Raw genomic sequence first — 25,242 nt, 5'->3', positions numbered from 1 at the left:
GGCAGGAGGGATGCCCACTCCCTCCTGCCATCGGCACCCCTACCCCCGCCTAACCCCTCCGAACCAACCCGCCCCCCCCCCCCCCCGGTACACCCCACACACCCCTGGTACCTCTAAGTTGGGAGCAGGAGGGGTGCATCATTCAAAATAGCCAAGCAATTGTTAGTGAATCAATTGCTTGGCTATTTGGTATGGGGTTTTACTAATTTGCATGGGTTGGATAGGATCAGCTAGGAAATTGATCGGGCAGCAGTTTAGTGAATCAAGTTGGGGTCGGGGAATGATCGTAAAACTGGTTTTGCAATCGTCGTTACAGGATCAGTAGGTCTAGTGAATCTAACCTATAGTCCCTAAAGAATTTTTTTGAGACTTTTATCCTTTTTTTTTCTTTTTTGTTGGTCCCCAACATGGATTGTTTTGCTTTAGCTGTTTCAGGGAGACCAAAGGGAAAAAAACTTGCTTTTAAAACTAATGTTAGTAAAAGTGTATATTATAAGACTAGGTTTCAGATTTTTTTTTGTGCAGTCATTAAACTGAAACAGTTGACCACGAGCTGGTGCCACTGTATGATATAAGCACAACACAATAATTTATCTAAAAACATTTTGATTTTTGTGAAAGTTTTGTATACAATTCTGTATTGGAGGGTTTTATTTCTGTTACTGTAATACGCAGAACAATAAGATCAAATTTGAATTAGGCAAATTATAGTAATAACAATAGTATGATACAATATCAGTACAGTACACTATAAAACAGCACCATATGAAATTCAAATAGAAATATCCTTATTGTCCCTACCAGGCCAGTCTATAAATAACAGGTAATAACCACCAACCAGCAGATGAGAGACAGAGCCAATCAAAAGTTAGTTCCATGAGCTAATCAAAATAGGGCTCCATGTAGACACCACTGCTCAGTATTGCTCTATCACCAGTAAATGATTGATGGTCAAACTGTACAGTACTTCTGGACTGTTCTGCTCCTGGCCCAGTTGGAGAACTGGTTTACAGTAGAGCGGGTAGGTTAGGAAGGATTTTAGGGTCATTTTCAGTTTCAAAAATAAATTACCCCAGAGGAATCTGAGGGTTTTGTTCCTGCAAAAACTTTTGGTTTAGACTTCATTTTTCTTTCCTTCTCCCTCCCCTCTCTGACATAAACTTTTTGAAAACAAGAAAGGAGGTCACTTATAAAATATTTCCCTTCCTTTGTGCTGTACATCTTGTTGGGATTTAAGGCTGAGAGCAGCCTGTTCAGGGCAGTAAGTCTGTATTTGTTGCTTTTGCTAAGACCTGGACTTGAAAATAATTTACACTAGTGAAATGTCCTATACTATTGTAGCAGTACTCTGGCCTTCTGTTATGTCCCTTCCAGATTCCATACGCTAGAGCTGCAGAAATCCACAAACGTTTCTGATCACAAACTCCACTCCTTATCCTGAGAACTAGCAAACATATCCAGTTACACTTTCTGAAAGCAATCCATGCAGAAGTCTTTTGCAGTTGCTCTGCTTCTTTTTCTTATTTTTCACTTAAAAGTTCATTTTCTCGATGGCTTTAGTGCCTTGAGACCCTCTCCCAGAGGTCCCCTGTCAGAGGAGAGGACGCAGTCCAACTTCACAGAGAAACTCTGGTGGTTCTGTGGAAGCAACTGCTGTGTGCCACCATTTCTAGACTCTGGGTCCCTTTCCCTGGGAGTCTGCTTGCCAGTGACCTTGTCACAGGTTTCAAGCGCAGATTGTATGCATCTGGAATGGTGCAGGCTGCCTTTCCTGCCCCTGACCGCATAGACGACAATCCATGGGGGCAGAAGTCATAGTCTGTGTCTGGCCGGCTGACGGGAATGTCTCTGGGAGGAAAAACCTGTGTATCCCTGATAACTCCTATGGGAGGAATGAAGAGTACTATGACCACCCCCTTGACATCTGGCAAAACTTGCTCACAGGGAGCGACATAAGGTGATGCTCGGCAACACCTGAGTAGAGGTCATCCAGACCTATACCGGCAAATCATTCAGGAGGGTTACTCTCTTCATTTCATCACCATCCCTCCGGATCATCCTCCAAGAGAGTCTGCTTCCAACCCTCATCAGTCCTCTCTTCTTCAGGAAGTCCATTCCCTTCTTCTACTCAACCCATTGAAGAAGTTCCTGTAAATCAACAGAACCAGGGGTTTTACTTCCACTATTTTCTGGACCAATTTTAGACCTCAAAGCACTCAACAAGTTTCTGGTCAAAGAGAAGTTTCGTATGCTATCTCTGGTCACTGTATATCCCCTCTTGGCTTACAATGATTGGCTATGCTCTCTAGATCTCAAGGAAGTTTACACTCATATCTCGATTCACCCATCTTCCAGGAAATATTGCAGATTTCAAGTGGCACAGAATTACTACCAATACAAGGTTCTACCGTTCAGCCTAGCATCTTCACCTAGTCTTCACGAAATACCTGGTGGTGGTGGCAGCGGCCTTGAGGTCTCAGGGTCTTCAAGTCTTTCCTTACCTGGACAACTGGCTCATAAAAGACCCTTCCTGTCACGATGTTGTTCTAGCAACGAATCGCACCATCTTGGGATTCGAGATTAACTTCCCCAAGTCACAGCTTCATCCGTCTCAAAGGCTTCAGTTCATTGGGGCTCTTCTCAACACCACTCAAATGAGGGTGTTCCTTCCGCAGGATCGTCAAGGACACTTTACTCCAAATTTGTCATTAAGTGGACCAGCTCCAGTCACTCGTAGCCAGGCAAATGGTGGTTCTTCTAGGCCATATTGCCTCTACAGTTCACATGACTTCCCTGGCAAAGCTCCATCTCAGGACACCTCAATGGGCTCTGGCCTCGCAGTGGTCTCAGACCGATCCTCTCGCAACATATTTCTGTGACCTCATCTCTTCGACGTTTGCTTCAGTGATGGATGATATCTTCCAATCTCTCCAGAGGTCTTCTATTTCACAAGCCTTCTCATCAAAAAAGTTTGGATCACAGATGCGTCAACTAATGCGTGGGGGAGTACATCTGGATGGTCTTCAGACTCAAGGTCATTGGTCCACCATATCAGTCTTCTAGAACTCAGAGTGATTTATTATGCTCTCAAAGCTTTTCAGCATCTCATAGACAACAAAGTCCTCTTGCTAAGCAAGGAGGCGCAAGATCCCTCCTTCTTTGTCAGGAGGCTCAAAAGATTTGGCTTTGGGCGACTGCTCGCAACATCTTTCTCAAAGCAGTCTACATTCAGGAGGAATAGAATTTCTTGGCAGACAAGCTCAGCAGAATTCTTCAACCTCACGAATGGACGCTCAATTCTGCAGCTCTCCATCCCATCTTTACTCAATGGGGCACCCCTCAGGTGAATTTGTTTGCATCTCCTCATAACAACAAGTTGCCCCAATTTTGCTCCAGGCTGAATTCTCCCCATCACCTGGAGGTGGATGCATTTCTTCTTGACTGGATGCAAAAGTTTCTCTATAAGTTTCCTCCCATATCTCTCATTCAATAGACGCTTGTCAATGTCAAACAGCAATCAGCCACCATGATTCTCATAGCTCCTCGGTGGCCCAGGCAGCCTTGGTTCTCCCTTCTACTTCAACTCGGTATCAAGGAGCCAATACCTCTATCAATTTTTCCATCACTTCTCACACAGAATCAAGGATCTCTTCTACACTCCAACCTGCAGTCTCTGCAGCTGACAGCTTGGTATCTCTTGGGCTGACTTCTGCTGATCTCTGTCTCTCTCAGCCTGTTTGATTAATATTAGAAGCTTCCAGAAAACCAGCCACACAACAATGTTATCAACAAAAGTGAACACACTTTTCTGCCTGGTGTCTTCTACATCATCATGATCCGAAATCCATTGTAGTTTCACTAGTTTTGGATTATCTTCTTCATTTATCTGACTCTGGTCTCAAATCTACATCTATCAGAGTTCATCTCGGTGCTATCACTGCTTTTCATCAACCAGTTGATGGTAAACCTCTCACTGCTCACCCTTTGGTTTCCATACTCATGAAAGGACTTTTCAATGTTAAACCACCTCCAGTGGCATGGGATCTCAATGTGGTTCTTGCTAAGATGATGAAGCCTCCATTTAAACCATTGTCAACATCTCAAGTACATAACCTGGAAAGTTGTTTTCCTCATCTCTTTCATTTCTGCTAGAAGAGTTAGTGAACTTCAAGCACTAGTGGCGGATCCACCATTTACAGTGTTCTACCATGACAAAGTTGTATTTCAAACCCATCCGAAGTTCTTACCAAAGGTTGTCACTGAATTTCATCTCAAATCGATTGTGCTTCCAGTGTTTTTTTCCTAAGCCTCAGGTTTCTCAAGTTTCATGTTCTGGAAAATCATTATCAATTTTCAGCTCTGCCATTTGGCCTGACAACAATTCTTTGTCTTTCATCTAAATGACGGCTTGTGATAGCAGCTTATTTGCACAAGAGGGGTCTACAAGTGCATCCCTATCTGGTCGACTGGCTGATCAGAGCCCCCTTGTTCTCCAAGTGGCGACACATAGTGGATCAGGTGATCCGAGTCCTGGAGGATCTGGACTGGATTGTAAATTACCGAAAGAGCAATTTGACGCTGAATCAATCCCTGGAGTGCCTGGGAGCCTTGTTCGACATGGGTGGCAGCCAAATCTATCTTCCAGATGCACACAGATGGAAGTTGTGCTCTCAGATGCCTTGTCTCCTGCATAGGTCTGCTTTGTCAACATGGGACTATCTCCTGGGATCCATGGCTACCACAATAGATGTGATGCCTTAGGCAAGAGCTCGCATGCATCCTCTCTAACATGCTCTTAACACTGGTCTCCAGAGACACACGTTACAGACAGGTCTATCTTGGACACTGGAGGCTTGACCCACCTCAGTCTTTCTCCAGGAGCCTGCCTTTGCGAATGGTAATGACAGATGCCAGTCTCTAGAACTGGAGAGCCCATTGCAACCACCAACCGATTCGGGCTTTGGACGCCCTCACAGCCTGAAACTTCAGGTCATTCATTTGGCTCTACTGCGGTTGCAGAAAACTCTAGAACAGAGCTGTCCAATTCTGGTCCTCGAGATCTACTGGCAGGCCAGGTTTTTAGGATATCCACAATGAATATGCATGAGAGAGATTTACCTGCACTGCCTTGGTATGCAAATCTCTCTCATGTATGTTCATTGTGGATATCCTGAAAACCTGGCCTGCTAGTAAATCTCGAGGACTGGAATTGGGCAGCTCTGCTCTACAAGGTCAAGCAGTCAGTCTTCTCCGACAGTGCCACAACAGTGGCAAATGGCATTCAACTTGGACACTTCAAGAGTGTATCTAGGTCTGGAAGCCCGCCTACTCCTCCACTGGGCGGTGTGTCATCTTCAGATGTTTTCAGCAGAGCATGTTGCAGACTTTAAGCAGACTTTCTCAACAAAAAGACTTTGGATCCGGGCGAAATTTGTCAAATGATATTACCAAACCGTATCGACCCTTTCCAGATCCCAACATAAACTATAGCTATCAACCTTGCTATCTCCCTGGGAATGCCCAGGCTAATTTCTTGTTGTAAACTGCCTAGAACTGAAAGGTATTGGTGCGATAGAAGACACCAATGTAATGTAATGTCTCGGACAGCTTTCAGACCATTAAACTACACTAGTGTTGTCCCCATTTCAACCTCATAGCGACGGCGAGAAATAAGAAGGCAGACTTTCTTCAGTTGAAAGTTCAAGCCCAGAAACGAAGGTCTATATGCTCTAGTCCAAACATGGCCACAAGACCTTCTGTTGTATGCCTTTCCTCCCTGGCTCATGATAGTCTGAGTCATTCGACAAATTGCGGTTCATCAAGGAAGAGTCATTCTAGTGGCTCCAGATTGGCCTTTTAGGCCATGGCCCACAGATCTGCTGCATCTTCACAAAGGCCACAAGCTCAGGTTGCAGGTGCATCCAGATCCGTTTTCTCAGGGTCCGGTATGCATGGCAGATGTGGATCATATTGCTCTTACAACATTGCTCTTAAATGCAAAGCGTTAAAGCACAAAGGATATTCAGCCGTGAATCTTGCCACCCTTCTCAGGTCTAAGAAGGCAACTACAGTCTACCTACACAAGGGCGTGGAGGACTTTCCAACATTGGTGCGCACAAGAATGTGTGGAGCCATTCTCAGCTTTGGTTTTGGTAGTGTTGGCCAGAGAATGACATGGGGACAAATATTTCCCGGTCCCCGCAGGAACTGAATTTCTCTGTTCCATCTCCTCAAGTTTTCTCGTTGTCCTGGCACCATTCCTGTAAGCTCTACCTTAACCGCAGAAGCCTCAAACACTTAAGATTTTAAAGTGTTTGAGGCTTGTGCAGATGAAGACAGAGCTTGCAAGAATGGGGCAGGGACAGGAAAAGAACTCGTGGGGACAGAACAGGAAAATGAGTTCCCATGGGGATGGGGAAAAATTTGTATCTATGTCATTCTTTGACCCCCAGGAAATCCATGGGCTGTGGCGAGGTGTGGTGGAGGTGGAATGTTGCTCCCTGCAGTCGGCTTGTCTGGAGGATGGCGCATCGGAGGGAGCTCGGAGACTGCACCTCTGGAAGCGAGTTGGCTGGCAGGAAGTTGGAGGGTCCTGCAGTGATTGGTGACATCGCATAGCCAGAGATCCTGACGAATCGACCCTGCTGTCGGTGGAAATCAGGATATGCTGGCTGATATTTGGTGCCGGGCGAAGATTAGCTCTGAGGTTGCAGTCGTCGTCTTGATCATCTGCTGCCTTCGGTAGCCTCGGTCCAGGGCCCTTCTTGCCAGTGTCTAGTGTGATGTAATGCTCCCCTGTAGTTAAAGAACTCATCTGCTTTGGGACTTTGAGTCTTTTAGATTTACTATAATTTTTTTTCTTTTATTTATTTATTTATTTTTATTATTTATTTAGAAATTTATATACCACATACAACTATGCAATTTACATATCACATACATATTTGAATTGTACCCTTCCCTCAACAGTTTTGGAATTTTGTTATATCTTTACTATTTTATTAATTGTTTACTCAGGTACTTTAGCTAGATTGTGAGCCTTTGGGACAGATAGGGAAGTTCTCAGTACCTAATTTTATTTTATTGTAACCCATTCTGGGCTCCTTGGGAGGACAGGCTAGAAAAATGAATGAATAAATAAATTCTCTAATGTTGGCCTTTCTTCCAGCGGACATTGACAATGGTCTCCCTGGCTTTGCTTTGAGTTCTAGTCACTGGGTTCTCTTGTTCCAGATGTCACCAGATTTCTGAAGGGTGCTTTTTGAATTCAACTACCTATCAAACCACCTTTCCCTTTGTGGGACCTCAACGTGTTTCTCAGAGGCCTCACCAAGGCTCAGTTCAAGCTTTTGGAAGAAGCATCCCTCTTGGACTTGACGCTTAGAACAGTTTTCTGCTAGTGATGTCATCAGCACATCACTTTTTAGAGCTCCAGGCTCTTTCTTGTCGAGAGCCTTTCCTCAGAATTGTGGAGTCTGGAGTCTCCCTGCGCACTATTACTTCTTTTCTGCCGAAGGTGGTGTCAGCATTTCATGTGACTCAAGAATTCAGTTTGCCTGTGTTCCAACCTACAGGTTCTAAGAAACAGGACCGCATTTTGCTCAAGTTGGACATGAGATGAGTGCTTCTTTGCAATCAAGATGTCACCAGTGAGTTTAAGCTCTCTGAGCGATCTGTTTGTGCTGATTCATTTGTCTATGTGAGACACACCTGCTTCCAAGGCCACGATAACCAGTTGGATCAGAAAAGCCATTTTGTCAGCCTACATTATCTGTAGGACACAGTCCCCTGTTTCTGTTAAGGTGCATTTGACTAGAAGTGTAGCTTCGTCATGGGCGTCAACTATTGTAGTCTCTCCAGAGGAGATTTATACAGTGGCGACTTGGTCCACGCTACACACGTTTGCAAGGCTTTACAGGGTGGACATTGCAGCACGAGAGGACTCTGCCTTTGCTTCCTCTGTGTTATGGGCTGGCACAATCAGCCTGCCCTAGTTCTCTTGGACTGATTTTGTACAACCTGCTGGTCTAGAATGATATCTATTGCACTGGAAAAAGAGATTATGTCCTTATCTTGATAATATCTTTTCCAGTAGATAGATGTGTCTCCCTTCCTGTGCCTGCCTATATTTTCATTCTGTATATGCTTTTCCAAGTATCTTGGATGCCAGTCAGCCCTTTGGGCCCTGAAGGATATTGTCTGATATGTTTTAGCATCTAAAGGGGTATTTCTCAAGCTCCTTTGACACTTTTGTTGGCTGTTTCCAGTTCATTACATGTTACATTATTTATGTTAAAGCAGAACAGTTGTATTATTGGGGTGTCCCTTCTTTGTCCTTACTTCACATAATCGGTTGAAACTCTAGCATGCATGGGTACTAACTGCAGGTAGCAGTAGAGCTCACAGTGAAGTAGGAAGGGCACAGAAAAAATCCGGAGTTGATTCCTTCTGCAGATGGCCTGCGGCCATGGAGAGATAACCCGCTTGTCTAGAATGACACACCTATCTATTGGTAAAGATATTATCAAGATGAGGACATAATCTCTTTTTAGGTTTAGACTAGATCTGTGACAATCTCAGTCTTGAGAAGATGCTTGCTTTAGCTTCAAAATTAGTCTGTAAATATGGATCTGAAGACTCATCTCAGAATAGTCTCCTGAAGGTGAATGCTTCTCTTTGGGGAGAATCTCAAAGCTCACAAAAGACCTAGAGGAGTAGTTCTCGAACAAGGTTTCAGGACACTAGACATTAGCAGATGAGTAGATTTGACTCTTATTCTTCATTTCATTTGAATAGAAGAGCCATAGGTCCAGGTCCTAAAGGAGCCAGCAATACTGGGACTTCTCAATGAAGCATGGTGAGTCTGCTCCTACATCACTTAAATTGGCAAGTTGTCTAGGCAACTTTTATGAAGAGTGGGTGCTGGACATGGTGAGATTTGGATGCAAGCTTGAATTTTCCTGTTAAATTGCAGACTTGTTTTAAGCATTACCTTTTTGCTTCCACAGAGATAACAGCAGTTTGTTAGATTTGGGGTTGGTAGTGCCTGTTCCCAGAAACCAGTAAGATCTGGCTCAGTATTCAATCTATTTTGTTGCCCTCAGATTTTCTTGCCTCATCTTTGATTTTAAGAGTTAATATATCCCTCATGGTTTCACATTTTCTCATGGAAAATTTGCAATTAGGTTTCGTCAGAGAGAGTTTCTCACTTCCCTAGATCTAAGATGCATGCCTTCATATCCCAGTCTAGGTTTCTCAGGTTTGCAATTCTGAGTCATCATCTTCAAATTAAAAAGCTGGTTTTAGGACTGTCCACAATTCCAAGAACCTTTTCCAAGGTCATGGTCATAGATGTAGCAAAACTTCATCAGAAATGAATTTTAGTTCGCCCATACCTTGACAATTAGCTCTTGAGCCTGATCAGAGAACAAGAGCATCAGGGTCATATCTGGGGTAATTCAGCTCTTGCAGTGTTTGAGTGGTAAAATCTCAGAAAAGCTATCTTTCTCCAGCTCAGAATTTGGAATTTGAGTGCTAGGTTTGATATGCTTCAAGGGAGGGTTTTCCTTACTTTACAAAGAATATGAAATCTTCAGAATCAGATCTGTCTCTTGCACTCTCAGAAAGCTCTTCATGGGACTACATGAAGGTTCTGGACTCCATTGCAGCAATGATAGATGTGATTCCTCCAGTGTAAGTTCATAAGCATCTGCTCCAGTGGTCAGTTCTAGCCATTGGTTGACGACCCAACAATTATGAGGTTTGCCTGCCTTGGATCCCAGAAGCTGGAGTTAGTCTGGCTTGATGATTCCTCATCTAGAAATATTTTGAAAAGCAAGAATTTGGAGCTGCCCAAATGGGTGATTTTGATGAATGATGCCAACCTCTTCATTTGGAAAGCTCATTGCTAGTGCAACAATAGAGAAGTATCTTGCTCGATCAATTATTTGGAGATGAAGGTCATTCGAAGGGCTTCATCACCTTCAGGAGCCATGAAAGGGCAGGGTAAGTTGGTTTGCTCCAAAGACACCATGGCTGTAGCCTACATCAACAAGGGGTGCAGTGGCTGAAAGGTCATTTTGGACAGCCACAAAACTTAGAGACTTGAAGAAGCACAGATGTTTATTCAGCATATGCAGACCCTGAGCCCCAAGCTGGCTTCAGAAGTCCCGAAACCAGGAAGTTACAGAAATATTTATACATTCTTCTGGCTATACAACTGAATTCTAGAAAAAACTTTTCACATGTTACTTTTCTTAACAATCATTGGTCCTAAGCTCACACTAGCAGGTCACTTATCTAAGCCCTGCAGTCTTTCTGTTACATGTCAAATCTTAATTCCACCAGACCTACCCAAAAATCGAAATTATCCTTCCCCTCATTAAAAGGCATTTCCCACCCAGGAAAACTGGGGACTTCCCTCCCCTTCAGATTCATCGAGCTCTGGAACAACCTTACCTCCCCTCTTCGAAACCTGAGTGCTCTCCAACCCTTCCGTAAACATCTGAAAACCTGGCTTTTCTCTAAAACCTAACACTCCCCCCTCTTCTGACTTCCCAGCCCTCTAACATTCTTCTCTCCTCTGATCTCTTCTAGCCCTTCCTTGGAGTTCCTCTCTCATTACAATTCCTGTAAACCGTACCGAGCTCCACAACTATGGAGATGGTGCGGTATACAAACCCAAGGTTAGTTTAGTTTAGTTTACATGTCGTTTATGCTGAGATAGCCATAAGAAGCTAGAATGCCCAAGCTAACACCCAATGCAGGCAGGCTAGAACATGAGATAAGTTAGGTCTGCAGCTAAACATAATTCAGCATTTTATTAAAGAGAAAACTTAGTTCAACACTTAGGAAAACCAGTCCCAGTCTCCTTCAGTGGCTTCTCAGGAGGCAATCTTCTTCAGTAGACAGTGAGTTTTCTGGTAGTTCTCTTGGTAGCTCATATAATAGGAGTTCAAAATATCCAAGTAGATTATCAGCATCTATTCTTTGGGTCCAGCGGAATGGCAATTGTCAGAGCCTTGCTCTCATAATGGATCAATGATGTCTTCTTTCAATGGGTCTGATAGCTATCAGATGCAGTAAGAAAGTTCCAGTATTTTTCAGTCAAAGACAAGATCAAGGTCAACAGGTATTAAGGCTTTGATTCAAAAGTGGCATCAGGAAGGGCTGTTTTATGTTTTTCTCCCTTTGCTTAGATTGGTTGAGTCTTGTAAAGAATGTATCGGCATTCTAACCTAGTAATCTTAGTGGCATTGAACTGACCAAGAAAACCCTGGTATGCCAATCTGCTACATCTCAATTTTAGCCCACTCTCAACTGTCCAAGTAAGAGGGGTCTCTTATTCCAGGGACCATTAATGATAGAGGATCTGTCTTACAGCATATCCCTTGAGAGGACCCATCTGAGATGCAAAGGTCATGAGGAAGATGTCTTTATCACTCTGCACCAGGCTTGAAAAAGATCACCATAACTAGAGTTTGGAGAGTTTTTGAGTCTTGGTGGTCTCAAAATGGTGTTTCTCCATTTTGAGCATCCTTTTTGCAAATTTTTCCTTCTTGTAAAATGACCATAAGAAAGGCTTGGTGGTCAGTTCCTTAAAAGGTGCAGGTGGCAACCTTAGCATGCTTCACTCAGAAGTGAGTAGAGAAGTCATCCTTAGTCTCCCATCTGGATGTTTTTCTTGGAATTGTGAATAATTTAAGACCTCTTGTCTTGTGTTTCTGTCTCTAAAGAGTGTCGTTTGAGCTTCTGCAAAGAGTGATGAAAGGATTTGATGTTGAAGGCAGTAATGTTCACCATTACTTTGGCAAAGCAGAATTTAAAGACTTCATCCTGCAGAGATCACTTCCTCTGTTTTGTGAAAGTGGGTGGTTTCCCTTCATACAATTCCTTCCTCTTTGCCAAAGATAGTCTTGGTTTATAATGCAAATCCATTTTTGGAGCTTCTCTCTTTTAATAAAGAAAATTATGGACCTGAATTTAACAAATTGAGAATTCTGAATGTGCATATAGTAGTTCTAAGCTACTTAGATGTCACAAACAAGTGCAGAAGATTGATCATCTTTTTTGTTACTGCAGGTGTTAAGAAATCTGGCAGCCTCCTAAGGCCACCATTGCTTGATGGGTTAAAGGGGCTGTTATATCAGCTTAACTACTTCAAAATCAAGTGCTGCCAAAGGAGTTAAGGGCTCATTTATGTAATTAGAGGTATATGGTGGCTTTTTGGACCAAAACTTATGCAGTTTCACTGGATCTCATTTGTAGAGCCATGACTTGGATATGGGTGCCAAAAAAGAGGCAACTTAAGTGTAGCAGTATTCAAGGCAGGGCTTTCAGAATCCTATCCTCAATAGCAGGAGTTTTGAAACATCCCTTTAGTTATGTACCATAGTACTGCCTGTATTTCAGGGAATTGGTATTTTGTTGGTAAACATTGTTTTGATACAAGAATACTAAGCAGTTGTGCCTGCACAGAGTAGAGCTGACTTTTGGCTCCATCTCCCATCTGCTGGTTGGTGGGTATACCCCATTGGTTTTGATGTAGTCTGGTAGGACTCAGGGAAAAGAAATTAACAGCTAAGACCACATTTCACCATGATACATTGATTTAGATGCTGCTGGCACTGACAATTACCACAGGACTTGGAGCGATTTTAATCTCTGCTTCCACAGCTCTTCACACTACATTTCTATTTGAATGTTCTACTGTGGTACTTCCAGCGACCTTAATCTGATACCTTCAAAACTACCAACTAACTAACCTCAGGAGTGGTAAATCTAGTCCAGTCCCTTACAACTTAACTGAGGGGGTCTCTCTTTTTAGGTCAGATATTTGGTAACACTGAACAGTCTGCATGGGTACCTACAGCAACATCTTGTTTAGAATTTGATTTTTCTGGGCTTCATTTTTTCAGGCAAAATGGAATCGTGGAGTCTCAATCCATTCAGAAAATAGCTAACACAAATGAGCAAGAGAACATAGGTAGGTCACTCTGTTATGACATGTATTGCTAAGGGCCCCTATATATCAGTTGAAGCTACCACATTACTTCTATGTAGTACTGAATATTGGCCTTTCCATATTAAATGCTCCTCATTGAAGCTTTCAGAGCTACCCCATCTACCATTTCAAATCCTTAGGTGTTTGTTTTCTGAACCTGTTTGAAAGATGCCCATGGGCTGTGCATCGATGTTCTTTTTAACTTGGTCATGCTTCTGATAAAGCAGGAGGTATGTAATATTGTGTTGAACCTACCAACAATGGTCACTTAATCTGGATACCATTTTTTCCTCCACTCTCTACCTACTTAGAGCCTAAAGCATCAGAGGCTGAACAGGAACAGACCTTCAGCTCCCCACTCATGTTCTGGCTGCAGCAGGAACAGAAAAGGAAGGAAAATCTGTGTGAGAAGAAACCAAAGAAAGGGCTAGTCTTTGAGATTTCCAGTGATGATGGCTTCCAGATTTGCTCAGAAAGCATTGAGGGTGAGACCTACTACTACTACTGCTGCTGCTATTATTATTTCTATAATGCTACCAGATATACATAGTCACAAAGAAGACAGTTCCTGCTTGAAAGAGTTTACAGTCTAAACAGACAAGACAGACAAACAGGATGTCATGGGTACAGTTAGAATGGTTAATCGGCTTACAGGATGGTGGGCAGTGGGGAGTAGGGTTATGGATTGAAAAAAGGTAGGTTTTCAGTCTGCTTTTGAACAAGGGAAGGGGCTTAGCGAACAAACTCAGGTAATTTATTCCAGGCAGCTAGATGAAAGGAACAAAGTCTGGAATTGGCAGTGGAGGAGAAGTGTACAGCTAAGAGCAGCTTATCTGAGAAACAGAGTTCTCTGGGAGATGTATAAGGAGAGAGAAAAGAGGATATTGAGGGTCAGATATTGAGACCTATTTCATGCTAGACATTTACAGTGTTCCACACAGATGTCTAATAAATAAACTGAGTGCCCTTGGAATAGGTCCCAAAGTGACGGGTTGGGTCAAAAACTGGTTGAGTGGAAGGTGACAGAGGGTAGTGATCAATGGAGATTGCTCTGAGGAAAGGGATGTTACCAGTAGTGTGCCTCAAGGTTCTGTTCTTGGGGCCTGTTCTTTTTAACATTTTTATAAACGATATTGCTGAAGGGCTGTTGGGTAAGATTTGCCTCTTTGCGGATGATACCAATATCTGCAATAGAGTAGGCACCCAGGATGGTGTGAACAACATGAAGAAAGACCTGGTGAAGCTTGAAGAATGGTCTGAAATTTGGCAGTTAAAATTTAAAGCTAAGAAATTTGGGCTGCAAAAACCTGAGAGAACGGTACAGTTTAAGGGGTGAAGAACTTGTGTGCTGGACTTGGGTGTAATTGTATATGATGATCTTAAGGTGACAAAACAGGTTGAAAAGGTGACGATGAAAGCTAGAAGGGTGCATAGGGAGAGGTATGGCCAGTAGGAAAAAGGAGGTATTGATGCCCCTGTATAAGACTTTAGTGAGGCCTCATTTAGAATATTGTGTACAATTCTGGATGCTGCACCTTCAAAAAGATATAAAAAGGATGGAGTCGGTCCAGAGGAAGGCTACTAAAATGGTGCATGGTATTCGTCATAAGGCATATAGGGACAGAGTTAAATATCTCAATCTGTATACTGAAGGAAAGGCGGGAAAAGGGAGATCTGATAGACATTTAAATACCTACATGATATAAATGTACATGAGTCGAGTCTCTTTCATTTGAAAGGAAGCTCTGGAAAGAGAGGACATAGGATGAAGTTAAGAGGTGATAGGCTCAGGAGTAATCTAGGGAAATACTTTTTTAACAGAAAGGGTGGTATATGTGTGGAACAGACTCCCGGAAGTGGTGGTGGAGACAGAGACTGGGTCTGAATTTAAGAAATTCTGGGATAGTCATGTGGGATCTCTTAGAGAGAGAGGAAGAGATAATGGTTACTGCAGATGGACAAACTGGATGGGCTATTTGGCCTTTATCTGCCATCATGTTTCTATGATATACTGCAATGGTTTATTTATTTGTATCTCGCTTTTCCCAAAGCAATAGATACATACATAATCATCATTACAACAATACATGTACAAATTACAAACAGTAAAATACCTTGCTGTGCCTGTTTTATCTGCAGGAGATGTTAGGTAGAATAGCCTCTTGGTATTCAGAAGTAGGCTCAAGGCGTATTGAGTAGACATTTTGTAGTGTCTGTGAATTCTGTGCTCCAGTTCTTGTCATTCTCATCTAATCTCTGAAGACTTATGTTCCAGGACTTATCAACACTTGCTGCCTTTGTATTACTTACTGCTGGCGGAATTCTGCCCAGCACAGAATTTGCACATAATTCCACATCCATGCAGAATTCTGCACTAGCTGTGCAGAATTCTACATAAACCTTCTGTTCTGCCTCTGACAGCATCCTCTCCTCCCACAAGGGTCTGCCTCTCTCCCTCCGACCAACCTCCCTTCCATGAAATCAGACATATCTGTGGCCTCCCAAAAAAGCAGCAGTGGCGGCAGCTGGCCGGCAGAGGCAGCGCTGGGAATAGGCTGCTTGTGTGCGTCCCCACCAGGGCCTTCCCTCTGCCACATCACCTCCTGTAGATGGATGACATGGCAGAGGGAAGGCTCTGGCAGGGCCAATCGCAAGCAACCTGCTCATAGCACTGCTTCTGCTGGCTGCCTGCTGCCACTACTGCTGTTTTAGGAGGCCCATGGAAGGGGGTCGGAGAGAGGCAAGACTCATGAGGGGGAGGGAATGGGGACTTCTATTCTAGACCACAATTTGAGGGGGGAGGAGGGAACATGGATGCTAGGCCTGTGGGGGAGAGAGGAAGTGACATGGGCCCAGGACTGCAAGGGGGAGAGGTGACATGGATGCTAGACCTGCAGGAGAGGAGGAGAGGGAAGGGGATATGGATCCTGGATCTGTACGTAGAAGGGAAAGGAGATGAGAAGGAAACCCAGGTCAGTAAGGGGGGGGGGGAGGATGCTTGATCGTAGAGATAAGGAGAGAGATGCTAGACCATGGGGAAGGGATTCAGGGTGCAAGTGAGAGAGGTGGTGGGTGGGGTGAGGAGACATGGAATCTAAACCCACAAGTAGGAGTGGAAGAATGGTAGAGAGAGGAAGAGAGAGTGACCACGACCAGAAAGGAGATGAGAAGGGAGGAAGAGATTTTGGGCCAGTGGGGAGAGAGAGATACCAGACTATGGGGATAAAGGAGGAGATTCATGATTCAAGTGAGAGAGGGGTGAGATTTAGAAGGAGATAAAACTGCAGTTGGAGTGAGAGAGGGAACTGAGGAGGCTGGAACCTGAGAGAGGAAAGGCAGGAATTTAAGGCCTCGAGATAGGAGAATTTTACACAAAACACTACAAATAAATTTTGCAGAATTTTAAAATATTGTGCAGAATTCCACCACAAGTAATTAATACAAGATAAATGTTTGGCCTCATCTGCTCTCTTTAGAGTTTCACTTCCTTCCAGTCATGATTTGAATGGAGATTGGGCAGCTGAGCTGACCTATGGAAAGCCTCTATACTTATTTTTGCTTATGATAAGTTTCTATGGTTTATTTTCTGGTCTAGTTAGTGAATGAGATGATTTGAATGTTTGCCCTACCTGAATATTTAGGAAACAAAATTGTTAATGTTTTTTTTGTGTCTTCCAGATGCATGGAAGTCTTTGACAGATAAGGTTCAGGAAGCTCGTTCCAATGCACGACTGAAACAGCTGTCATTTGCAGGTAACATCTTCAAGGCAGCTTCCCTTCATGTCCTATGCAAGAGAACAAACATCATAATGGTGTCTTTTTTAATGCTTCTTAATTCTGCATTCAGCAACATGAGGTTGAGGAAGAGATGGCATATTGATATGTGTAAGGTCATTTTCTGCTATGTTCATTCTCTGAGGACAAGCAGGCATAATATTCTCACAAATAGATGATGTCATCCAACAGAGCCTGGTGTGGACACTGCCAAGTGCACTGTTTCTTTAAATCTTTGAGGCAGTGCCCCTACCATGTACATGCAGGTAGGTGCCTTTCCTCCTGACATCAGTGTGTAGGACCATCTGTCTCAAGTTTTCCACAGAGCTGAGTTGCATTTTTTTTTTTTTTTCAGTTTCTCCTCAGCGCATCAAACTTTTACTTATTTTTGTGCCTTCCCGCCATAATATTTTTGCTTCATAATTTTGGATTTCTCATAATAAACTTTGACTAGATTTTGCCACTCAAGCTTTTTCCTGTGCCTGTGAGGCATCAAATTTTCTCAGGTTGTATCTACTCGAGTTCCCGGACCATAGAGCACTTTGACATCACATTGGCCATCTTTCCCTCTATTTTCAGGAAGGTGTCATGATTTTAAGAGATGGACTCGACTGTTTCAGCCATTGACCCCCATAAACTGGTGCACTCAGTGTCTGGGTTTTGAGCATTGGGACATGCGCTGTGACCTCTAACTCCATATGCAAAAGAAATTACTTAAAGATTGCAGACTCCAATCAATGCATCAACATTGAACATGTCAATGCATTGACATCGAACATGTCTGGAAATTCAGGCCCTGACACACAGTCTGTATTGATATCAACACTAGAGAATGACACGGGGACAAATTTTTCCCTGTCCCCACAGGAACTTATTTTCCTATCCTGTCCTGGTGAGTTCTTTTCCTTTCCCTGCCCTGTAAATCTAATATTAACGAAATTGTAATATCGCTGTAAATGTACAGTCTCTTCTTCTGTTAACCGCATAGAACTTCCATGGTAATGCGGTATACAAGAATAAAGTTATTATTATTATTATTATTCCTACAAGCTCTGTCCTCATCTGCACAAGCCTCAAACACTTTAAAATCATAAGTGTTGGAGGCTTGAGTGGTTAAGACAGAGCTTACAGGAATAGGACAGGGACAGCAACAAAACTTGCGGGGACAGGACGTGGAAGTTGAGTTCCTGTGGGCACAGGGACAAATATGTTTCCATGTCATTCTCTACATCAGGATCACCAAGCATTGGGCTCCTAGAAAATGAAACAGTAACAAAATTTGTCACTATTTCCGTCCTTGCAGATAACCGCAGGAAACCATCTCCATGTCATTCTTTAAGGAGAGAGGGAAGAATCAGAGTATGAGTGGGCACAATCACTGACCCTCAAGCCTTATATTGAAGAATGCTGGTGTAGAAAGACTGAGGTTGAGATAAACACAAAAGAATGAGACAGGATTGTTTTCCGCAGTTATCCATGGGGACGGGACCGGTGATGAATTTTTTTCACCATGTCATTCTAACTACTTCCTCCTCATCCATGCCTCACGCATCGAGGGACAATGCATGTAAGAAAGCTAAGAAGCATAAACATTCTCCTTTTAGGGATGGTACAGGGTCTTCTCCAGCATTGATGTCTTCGATGCATTCTAAGCACAGACACACAAAGGACCATTCTTGTACAATCTCGTGCTATTCCTGGACAAGTGGGTTATGCATCTCATCTTGTGAGATCTCTTGTATTAGGCTTCATTTACATATTTTTGATCCTGCCCTCTTATCTCAAGCTTGCCCTCTGACTTCCAGTTGTCTTCCTACAAACGAGACAGTAGGAGCTATTCTTTTCTGCTTGTGTTTTGTTTTTTTTTCTTACCTTCAGTAATTTTATTTATCCAGGAATTTCGTGCATCAGAGGATCCCCTTTGGGGACATCTCTAGCTGCAGGAGATCACAGAATCGAATGGGATAGTCTGCATCCAAGGGGTGACTGCTTTGCAGTGCACCTCCTTGGACAGCTTGCTTTTTTACTTTCAGGGCTAAGGGACCATAAGTAGCACGAAGCCGCAGCCTTCCTCTTTTTGTGACCATCCAGACATCGTGAAGATGCTCACTGGGGGGGGGGGGGGATAGGTGATGATTCTTTGTCCAAGGCGACCTTCAGTAAATGTCCCTTTAGATGGCAATTATTGTTTGGTACATGTCTAGATGACCTTATGGCTAAGCTCCCCAGCACAAGACAAAGGTGGGTAGAACTAGGCATCCCCAATCTTTGGGAGCCTACTCTACTTCCTCCCCAAAGAAGCCGTAGGTGATGATTCTTTGTCCAAGGCAACCTTCAGTAAATGTCCCTTTAGATGGCAATTATTGTTCAGTACATGTCTAGATGACCTTATGGCTAAGCTCCCCAGCACAAGACAAAGGTGGGCAGAACTAGGCATCCCCAATCTTTGGGAGCCTACTCTACTTCCTCCCCAAAGAAGCCGTTATGACACCAGGCCCTCAGCCTTCCTTCCACAGATCAGAAGAAAACTCTCGGCATTCCTGGAGGAGTGGGTGGACATCACCACAGATCATTGGGTGCTGGACATTCTGCAAGATGGGTACAAACACGAATTTTATTGGCCGTTCCAGAACTTTTGCTGGTCTCTACAGTGAAGAGACCAGACAAAGCGACCAACATCAAGGCCACTGTCCAGAGATTGCTGGATATAGGGGCCATAGAACCCATTCCAGAGCCCGACTTGGGCTGCGGCAGATACGCAATATACTTCATTGTGCCAAAGAGAATCTCCAAAGATTGGAGACCAATTCTGGATCTCAAAGCGGTCAGTGCGGCCCTCAAGATTCCTCGATTGACTGGAAATAGTTCAGTCGATGATCAGTAGCGCCAGGACAATTTCTTGCCTCTCTGGATTTGACGGAGACCTACCTACATATTCCCATTTTTCCAGAGTACAGAAGATACTTGAGGTTCCACATCTTGCAACAGTACTTCCAGTTTGCAGCCTTGCCCTTCGGGCTAGAATTTCGGGCCTTTACCAAGATGTTGGTGGTTGTGGCAGCCCACCTACGGAAACTTGGGATCTGAGTCCATCCGTATCTGAGCGATTGGCTCATCAGGGCTTGGTCGGAGTCCAAAGAACCCCATGCATGCAACAGGTTTTCCAGCTGCTGCAGAGACTAGGTTGAGTGGTCAACTTTTGGAAGAGTCAGCTCGTTCCGGCGCAAAACCTGGAATACCTGGGATCCATTTTCATCATGGGAATAAACAAGTTGTTTCTTCCCAAGTCGCACCAGGAGAAGCTTCACCAGTTGATCAGTGCTTTTCTGGACACTCAAGCCTCGACAGCCTGGCAATACCTGCAGGTTCTGGAGTCGATGATTACAACTATAGATATAGCTCCCTGGGCGAGGGCTTGCTTGTGCCCACTACAGGATGCGCTTATCTCCTGTTGGAGTCTGCAAAAGGAACCGCTGCATGTGCGGCTCCCTTGGACGACAGAGCCTCCGTGCAGTCTAACCTGGTGGGCTCCCTTGGACAATAGAGGCTCCATGCAGTCTAGCCTGGTGATTAAATCCTATCTCTCCATCCAGAGGAGTTCCCCTCCGGATCTCCACAACTGGGTGATCTTGAATACAGACGTCAGTCTTTACAGCTAAGGGGGGGTGCTTTCTGTGAATAGTCTGATCTGGGGATGTTGGTCCCTTTCCAAAAGAAAGTGGTCAATACTTCACCTGGAGCTTCACGAGATCTGGCTGGCTTTCCTTCACTTCGAGAGCACACTCCAGAACAAGGCGTTTTGAGTCTTCTCAAACAATGCCACAGCGGTAGCCTATGTCAATAGTCAAGGGGTTGCCTGAAGCATGCCCTTATGGCAGGAAGCTCAAATGCTCTTTTGCTGGATGGAAAAGTATCTTCTGGTATTTTCAGTGGTACATGTAGCAAAAGTAAAAAAAAAGTACAAGTGGATTATCTCAACCATCAAATTCTGGATCCAGGGAAATGGTGTCTGTCCCAGAGAGCTTCCCAATTTATAGTAGAGAGATGGGGACACACAATATTTGACCAGATGGCATTGATGTCCCAACTAGAAGGTGGCTCGGTTCTTAGCCACCGTTGCAAACCCAGAAATGAACAATTGGACATCATGTTGCCATTATGGCCGCAGGTGTTTCTTCTCTGTCTTTCCTTCGTGGCCCTCAATGAAGTGTCTTCTATGGAGAATCAAGACCTACCAGGATCGGGTGATTCTTGTGGCACCCAGTTGGCTGGGGTGCCCATGATATGCAGACCTGGTTCATCGGCAGTTGGTCAGGGTCTCAAACTTCTGTCACTTTCACCTTCTCATGCAGGGTCCCATAGCCTTGGTCTTATGGCCTGGCTTTTGAGCATATACCTCTAGTGCACAGAGGCTTCTCAGTTGGAGTATTGGCTACCATCTTATGCCACAAGAAGAAGTCAATAGTTGCTGCATATGCTAAGGCTTGGCAGTGTGTTCATACTTGCTGTGCTCAGAAGAGCAAGGACCTGAACTCGGCATCGATCCTGCTGGGTCTTGCCTTCCTTCAGGAAGGTCTGGAGAAAGGACTTGCGGTTGGCTCCCTGAGAGTTCAGATAGCTGGGCTTTCCTGCTATGTTCCTATGTCCCGGGAAGGTTATTTTGCTGCTCTCCCAGATGTGGTCAGGTTCTTAAAGGGTGCGTTGAGGCTCTACCCTCTGTTGTGTCAGCTGTTTCCGACTGGGAATCTGAATCTGATTCTCAGGTCACTTGCATACCCCACCCTATGTACCATTAGACTGTGCTTCTTAGATGGATCTTACCATCGAGGCTGTCTTTATGCAAGTTCCAAGTTTCCAAGTTTATTAAGTATTTGATTAATCACTTATTCCAAATTCTAAGCGATGTACAAAATATTAAAATATTAAATTACAGTAATCGAAGGGAAACAAACTATATAAATGTGACTGACACGACAAACGAGATACAGAAGGAATGGGATGGGAAGGAAATACAAATTTAAAAATAGTAAAGAAGACATGTAAGGAAAAAACAATAGGGAAGAGGAGAGCAGTGCGCATCAGAGAGTTTAAGAGCCAGGGTACAATTGAAGCGCCTGATCTAATCCAAATTTCAGGTTTGTAGACCAAATTTAATTTTATTAGTTGTCGAATGCATTTTTAAAAAGAAAGCATTTTAGCTTGCTCTTGAATCTATCCAAATTAAGTTCTTCTCGCACATGAATTGGAAGTAAGTTCCACATTTGGGGAGCAGTAACGGAAAAAATAGATTGCCGCCGTGTGTTTATAGTTTTAAGAGAAGGAACAGTCAAGAGATGTTGGTCAATAGATTTGAGTAATCTAGAGGAAGTATAGGGAATTAATAATCTATGAATGAAAGCAGGTGTTTTATAAAGAAGGGATTTGAAAGTCAGTAAACTTAATTTGTATGATATTAGGTGAACAACCGGAAGCCAATGCGCTTCCTTGAGTAGAGGAGTCACATGATCAAATTTTTTAGCATTCGTTATGAGTTTGATTGAAGCATTCTGAACAATCTGCAAACGACAAATTTCTTTTAAGGCAATTCCTTTAAACAACGCGTTGCAATAATCAATTTTTGAAATCACTAACGAATTAATATGTTTAGTGATTTGGGGTATAAAAATTTAGACACAGACTGAATTTGCCATAATCTAAAGAAAGTAGATCTAACAATATTACTAATGTATTCATGGAAGGTAAGTTTGCTATCGAAAATAACCCCGAGGATCTTAATGCTACAGGTCGACTGCAGGATAGAACCTTTAATAGTAATGGGAAACTGGAGTTTGAGACCTTCTTTCCAAGGGAAGAGCATAGCATTTGATTTGTTGACATTCAGGGCTAATCTATTTGCCTCAAGCCATTGATTAATAAGATCGAGTTTATTATTAATAGCTGTTGTTTCAGAGGGATTGTTGGAGTCTAACTGGTGTAGCAGCTGAATATCATCTGCATAGGCAAAAACATTAAAGCCTAAAGATTGACAAAGAGTCATCAACGGAGCAATAAAAATATTAAACAAAAGAGGTGAAAGGATAGACCCTTGGGGAATGCCATATGTAGCTGAAAATCGCTCTGATGTACCATTGTTAAAGGCAACAGTCGAAGAACGGTTGGTAAAATAGGATCAAAACCAAGAAAGAACCTGATCAGTAATTCCAATGGAGTGTAGTCTTTCTAAAAGAAGGTTGTGATCGATTGTATCGAAGGCTGATGAAAGATCGATGGAAATGAGAAGAACAGACTTATGATGATCTAAGTAGTAGAGTATAGAAGTGGACATGCCTATTAAGGAATGTTCGGTAGAATGATGCTGCCTAAAGCCCGTCTGATTTGGGTGCAAAATATTAGTTTTCTCAATGAACTCAGATATTTGATTAAAAATACCTTCTCAGTCAGCTTCGTAAGGAAGGGGATGTTTGCAATTGGTCTATAGTTTGATTTGACCTCAGAGCTGATATTATGATCTTTGATAATGGGATGAATAATAGATTCCTTCCAGGCTAAAGGCATGATACTTTGTTGAAGGCTTTTAGTAATTAATGCAAGAATAAATGGACCAAAAATAATGAAATATTGTTTAAGGATGAAAGGTGAGATTGTTTCTGCTTGAGAGCCCTTGATGTTAATGGTCTTAATGAGGGATTCAATCTCCTTAAGGCTAGGGAGGTTGAATTGAGAGCATTTTGCAGACAATGGAATTGTGTTGGTTTGTTCAGGAGCAGGATTTGAGTTCTGTTGTAAAGTAAGATTCTTCCTGATGGAGTTAATTTTATCTATAAAATGTTTTGCGAGTTCCTGAGCCGTTGGCAGGTTACTATTTGTGTGACCCTGCCTTTTGGTATTAGGATTTATTGATTTTAAGATGGAATAAAGAGCCAAAGGATTTCGAGCTTTGTCAATTAATTTAGAGAAGTATTCCATTTTTGCCTGATTAATTTTAGCTTTATATAATTTTGAATGTTCTTTAAATTTTTCTAGGTTAGCAGTAGATTTTTTGTGTCTCCACCTACATTCCAGAGAGTGAAGTTGTTTTTTAAGGATATTAAGCTCTGCTGAAAACCAGGGGTTTGTAATTTTTCTTTCAGAGATAAATCTGTGCTGAGTAGGCGCTATTTCATCGCCTTGAGTTTTGACCAGGTACTTGGGACCTGGATTAGCCACTGTAAGAACAAGCTACTGGGCTTTATGGACCATTGGTCTGACCCAGTAAGGCTATTCTTATGTTCTTTTTACATCAACCGACAAGATTCCGAATTTCAGGCTTTCTCCTGCAGAGATCCTTTTCTTCGGATTAAGGACTCCAGTGTTTTCTTATATGCTGTTCCATCCTTTCTTCTGAAAGTGGTATTTAGTTTATTGCCATACTGGGAGAGACCAAAGGTCCATCAAGCCCAGTATCCTGTTTCCAATAGTGGCTATCCCAGGTCCCAAGTACCTAGATCCCAAGTAGTAAAACAGATTTTATGCTGCTTATCCTAGGAATAAGGAGTGGATTTCCGCAAGCCATCTTAATAATGGCCTATGGACTTTTCTTTTAGGAAATTATCCAAGCCTTTTTTAAACCCCGTTAAGCTAACTGATTTCACCACATTCTCCGGCAACAAATTCCAGAGTTTACTTACATGTTGTGTGAAGAAATATTTTCTCCAGTTTGTGTTAAATCTACTAATTAGTAGCTTCATCGTATGCCCCCTAGTCCTAGAGGTCCTTTTATCATGCTGCGGTAGGGGTTTAACGCACGTAATACCGCATGTTAAACTGCCTGCCGCGCTATCCGCTAACGCCTGCATTGAGCAGGCATTAGTTTTTTAGTCGGCCACAGGGGTTAGCGCGTGATGAGGCGGGAAGGCAACAACAGGAATGTGACAGTAATGGGAGATTTCAACTACCCCGGGATAAACTGGAGTATTGGAAACTCAAACTGTGCGAGGGAAACAGAATTCTTGGAGGCTGTGAGCGACTGCTTTATGGATCAGCTTGTCAAGGAACCAACAAGAGGAGATGCTACTCTTGACCTAATCCTCAACGGATTAGGGGGACCTGCAAAAGAAGTGGAAGTAGTAGGGCCAATAGGAAACAGTGATCACAACATGATCCAGTACAAATTAGGAGTAAGTACAACAAAAGGCAAAAGAACCACAGTGACAACGCTCAACTTCAAGAAAGGGAACTATGATGCTATGAGAGCAATGGTAAGAAAAAAACTTAGAAACAGCTCAAGGAAAACAGAAACTGTAGAGCAAGCCTGGTCTCTATTCAAGGGCACAGTGCAAGAAGCACAACATATGTACATCCCCATATTTAGAAAAGGGTGCAAAAAAAACCGAACAAAAGACCCCGCATGGATAAACAATGAGGTGAAGAAAGCGATAGGAGACAAAAAAAAATCATTCCGGAAATGGAAAAAGGACCAGACTGGG

At 43.1% G+C, this 25,242-nt stretch overlaps 1 protein-coding gene across 4 annotated transcripts in view; it reads left to right on the top strand.

The window, feature by feature from the left end:
* KMT2A (lysine methyltransferase 2A) overlaps positions 1-25,242 on the top strand; it is a 301,152-nt gene that overhangs the window by 239,268 nt on the left and 36,642 nt on the right. For 3 of the 4 annotated variants that reach the window (XM_033917957.1, XM_033917958.1, XM_033917956.1), the window contains exons 29-31: positions 12,918-12,985; positions 13,315-13,488; positions 16,682-16,756. In XM_033917957.1, coding sequence (XP_033773848.1) covers positions 12,918-12,985; positions 13,315-13,488; positions 16,682-16,756 — 317 coding nt within the window. Of the gene's footprint in view, positions 1-12,917; positions 12,986-13,314; positions 13,489-16,681; positions 16,757-25,242 lie in introns of those variants that run through there. The other variant, XR_004536758.1, reaches the window with a different exon arrangement.

The sequence above is a fragment of the Geotrypetes seraphini genome, chromosome 13 (genome assembly GCF_902459505.1).
Source record: "Geotrypetes seraphini chromosome 13, aGeoSer1.1, whole genome shotgun sequence".
NCBI classification, from domain to species: domain Eukaryota; kingdom Metazoa; phylum Chordata; class Amphibia; order Gymnophiona; family Dermophiidae; genus Geotrypetes; species Geotrypetes seraphini.
Note: the sequence above shows the minus strand (reverse complement) of the source record. Positions and strands in the feature narration are given on the sequence as shown.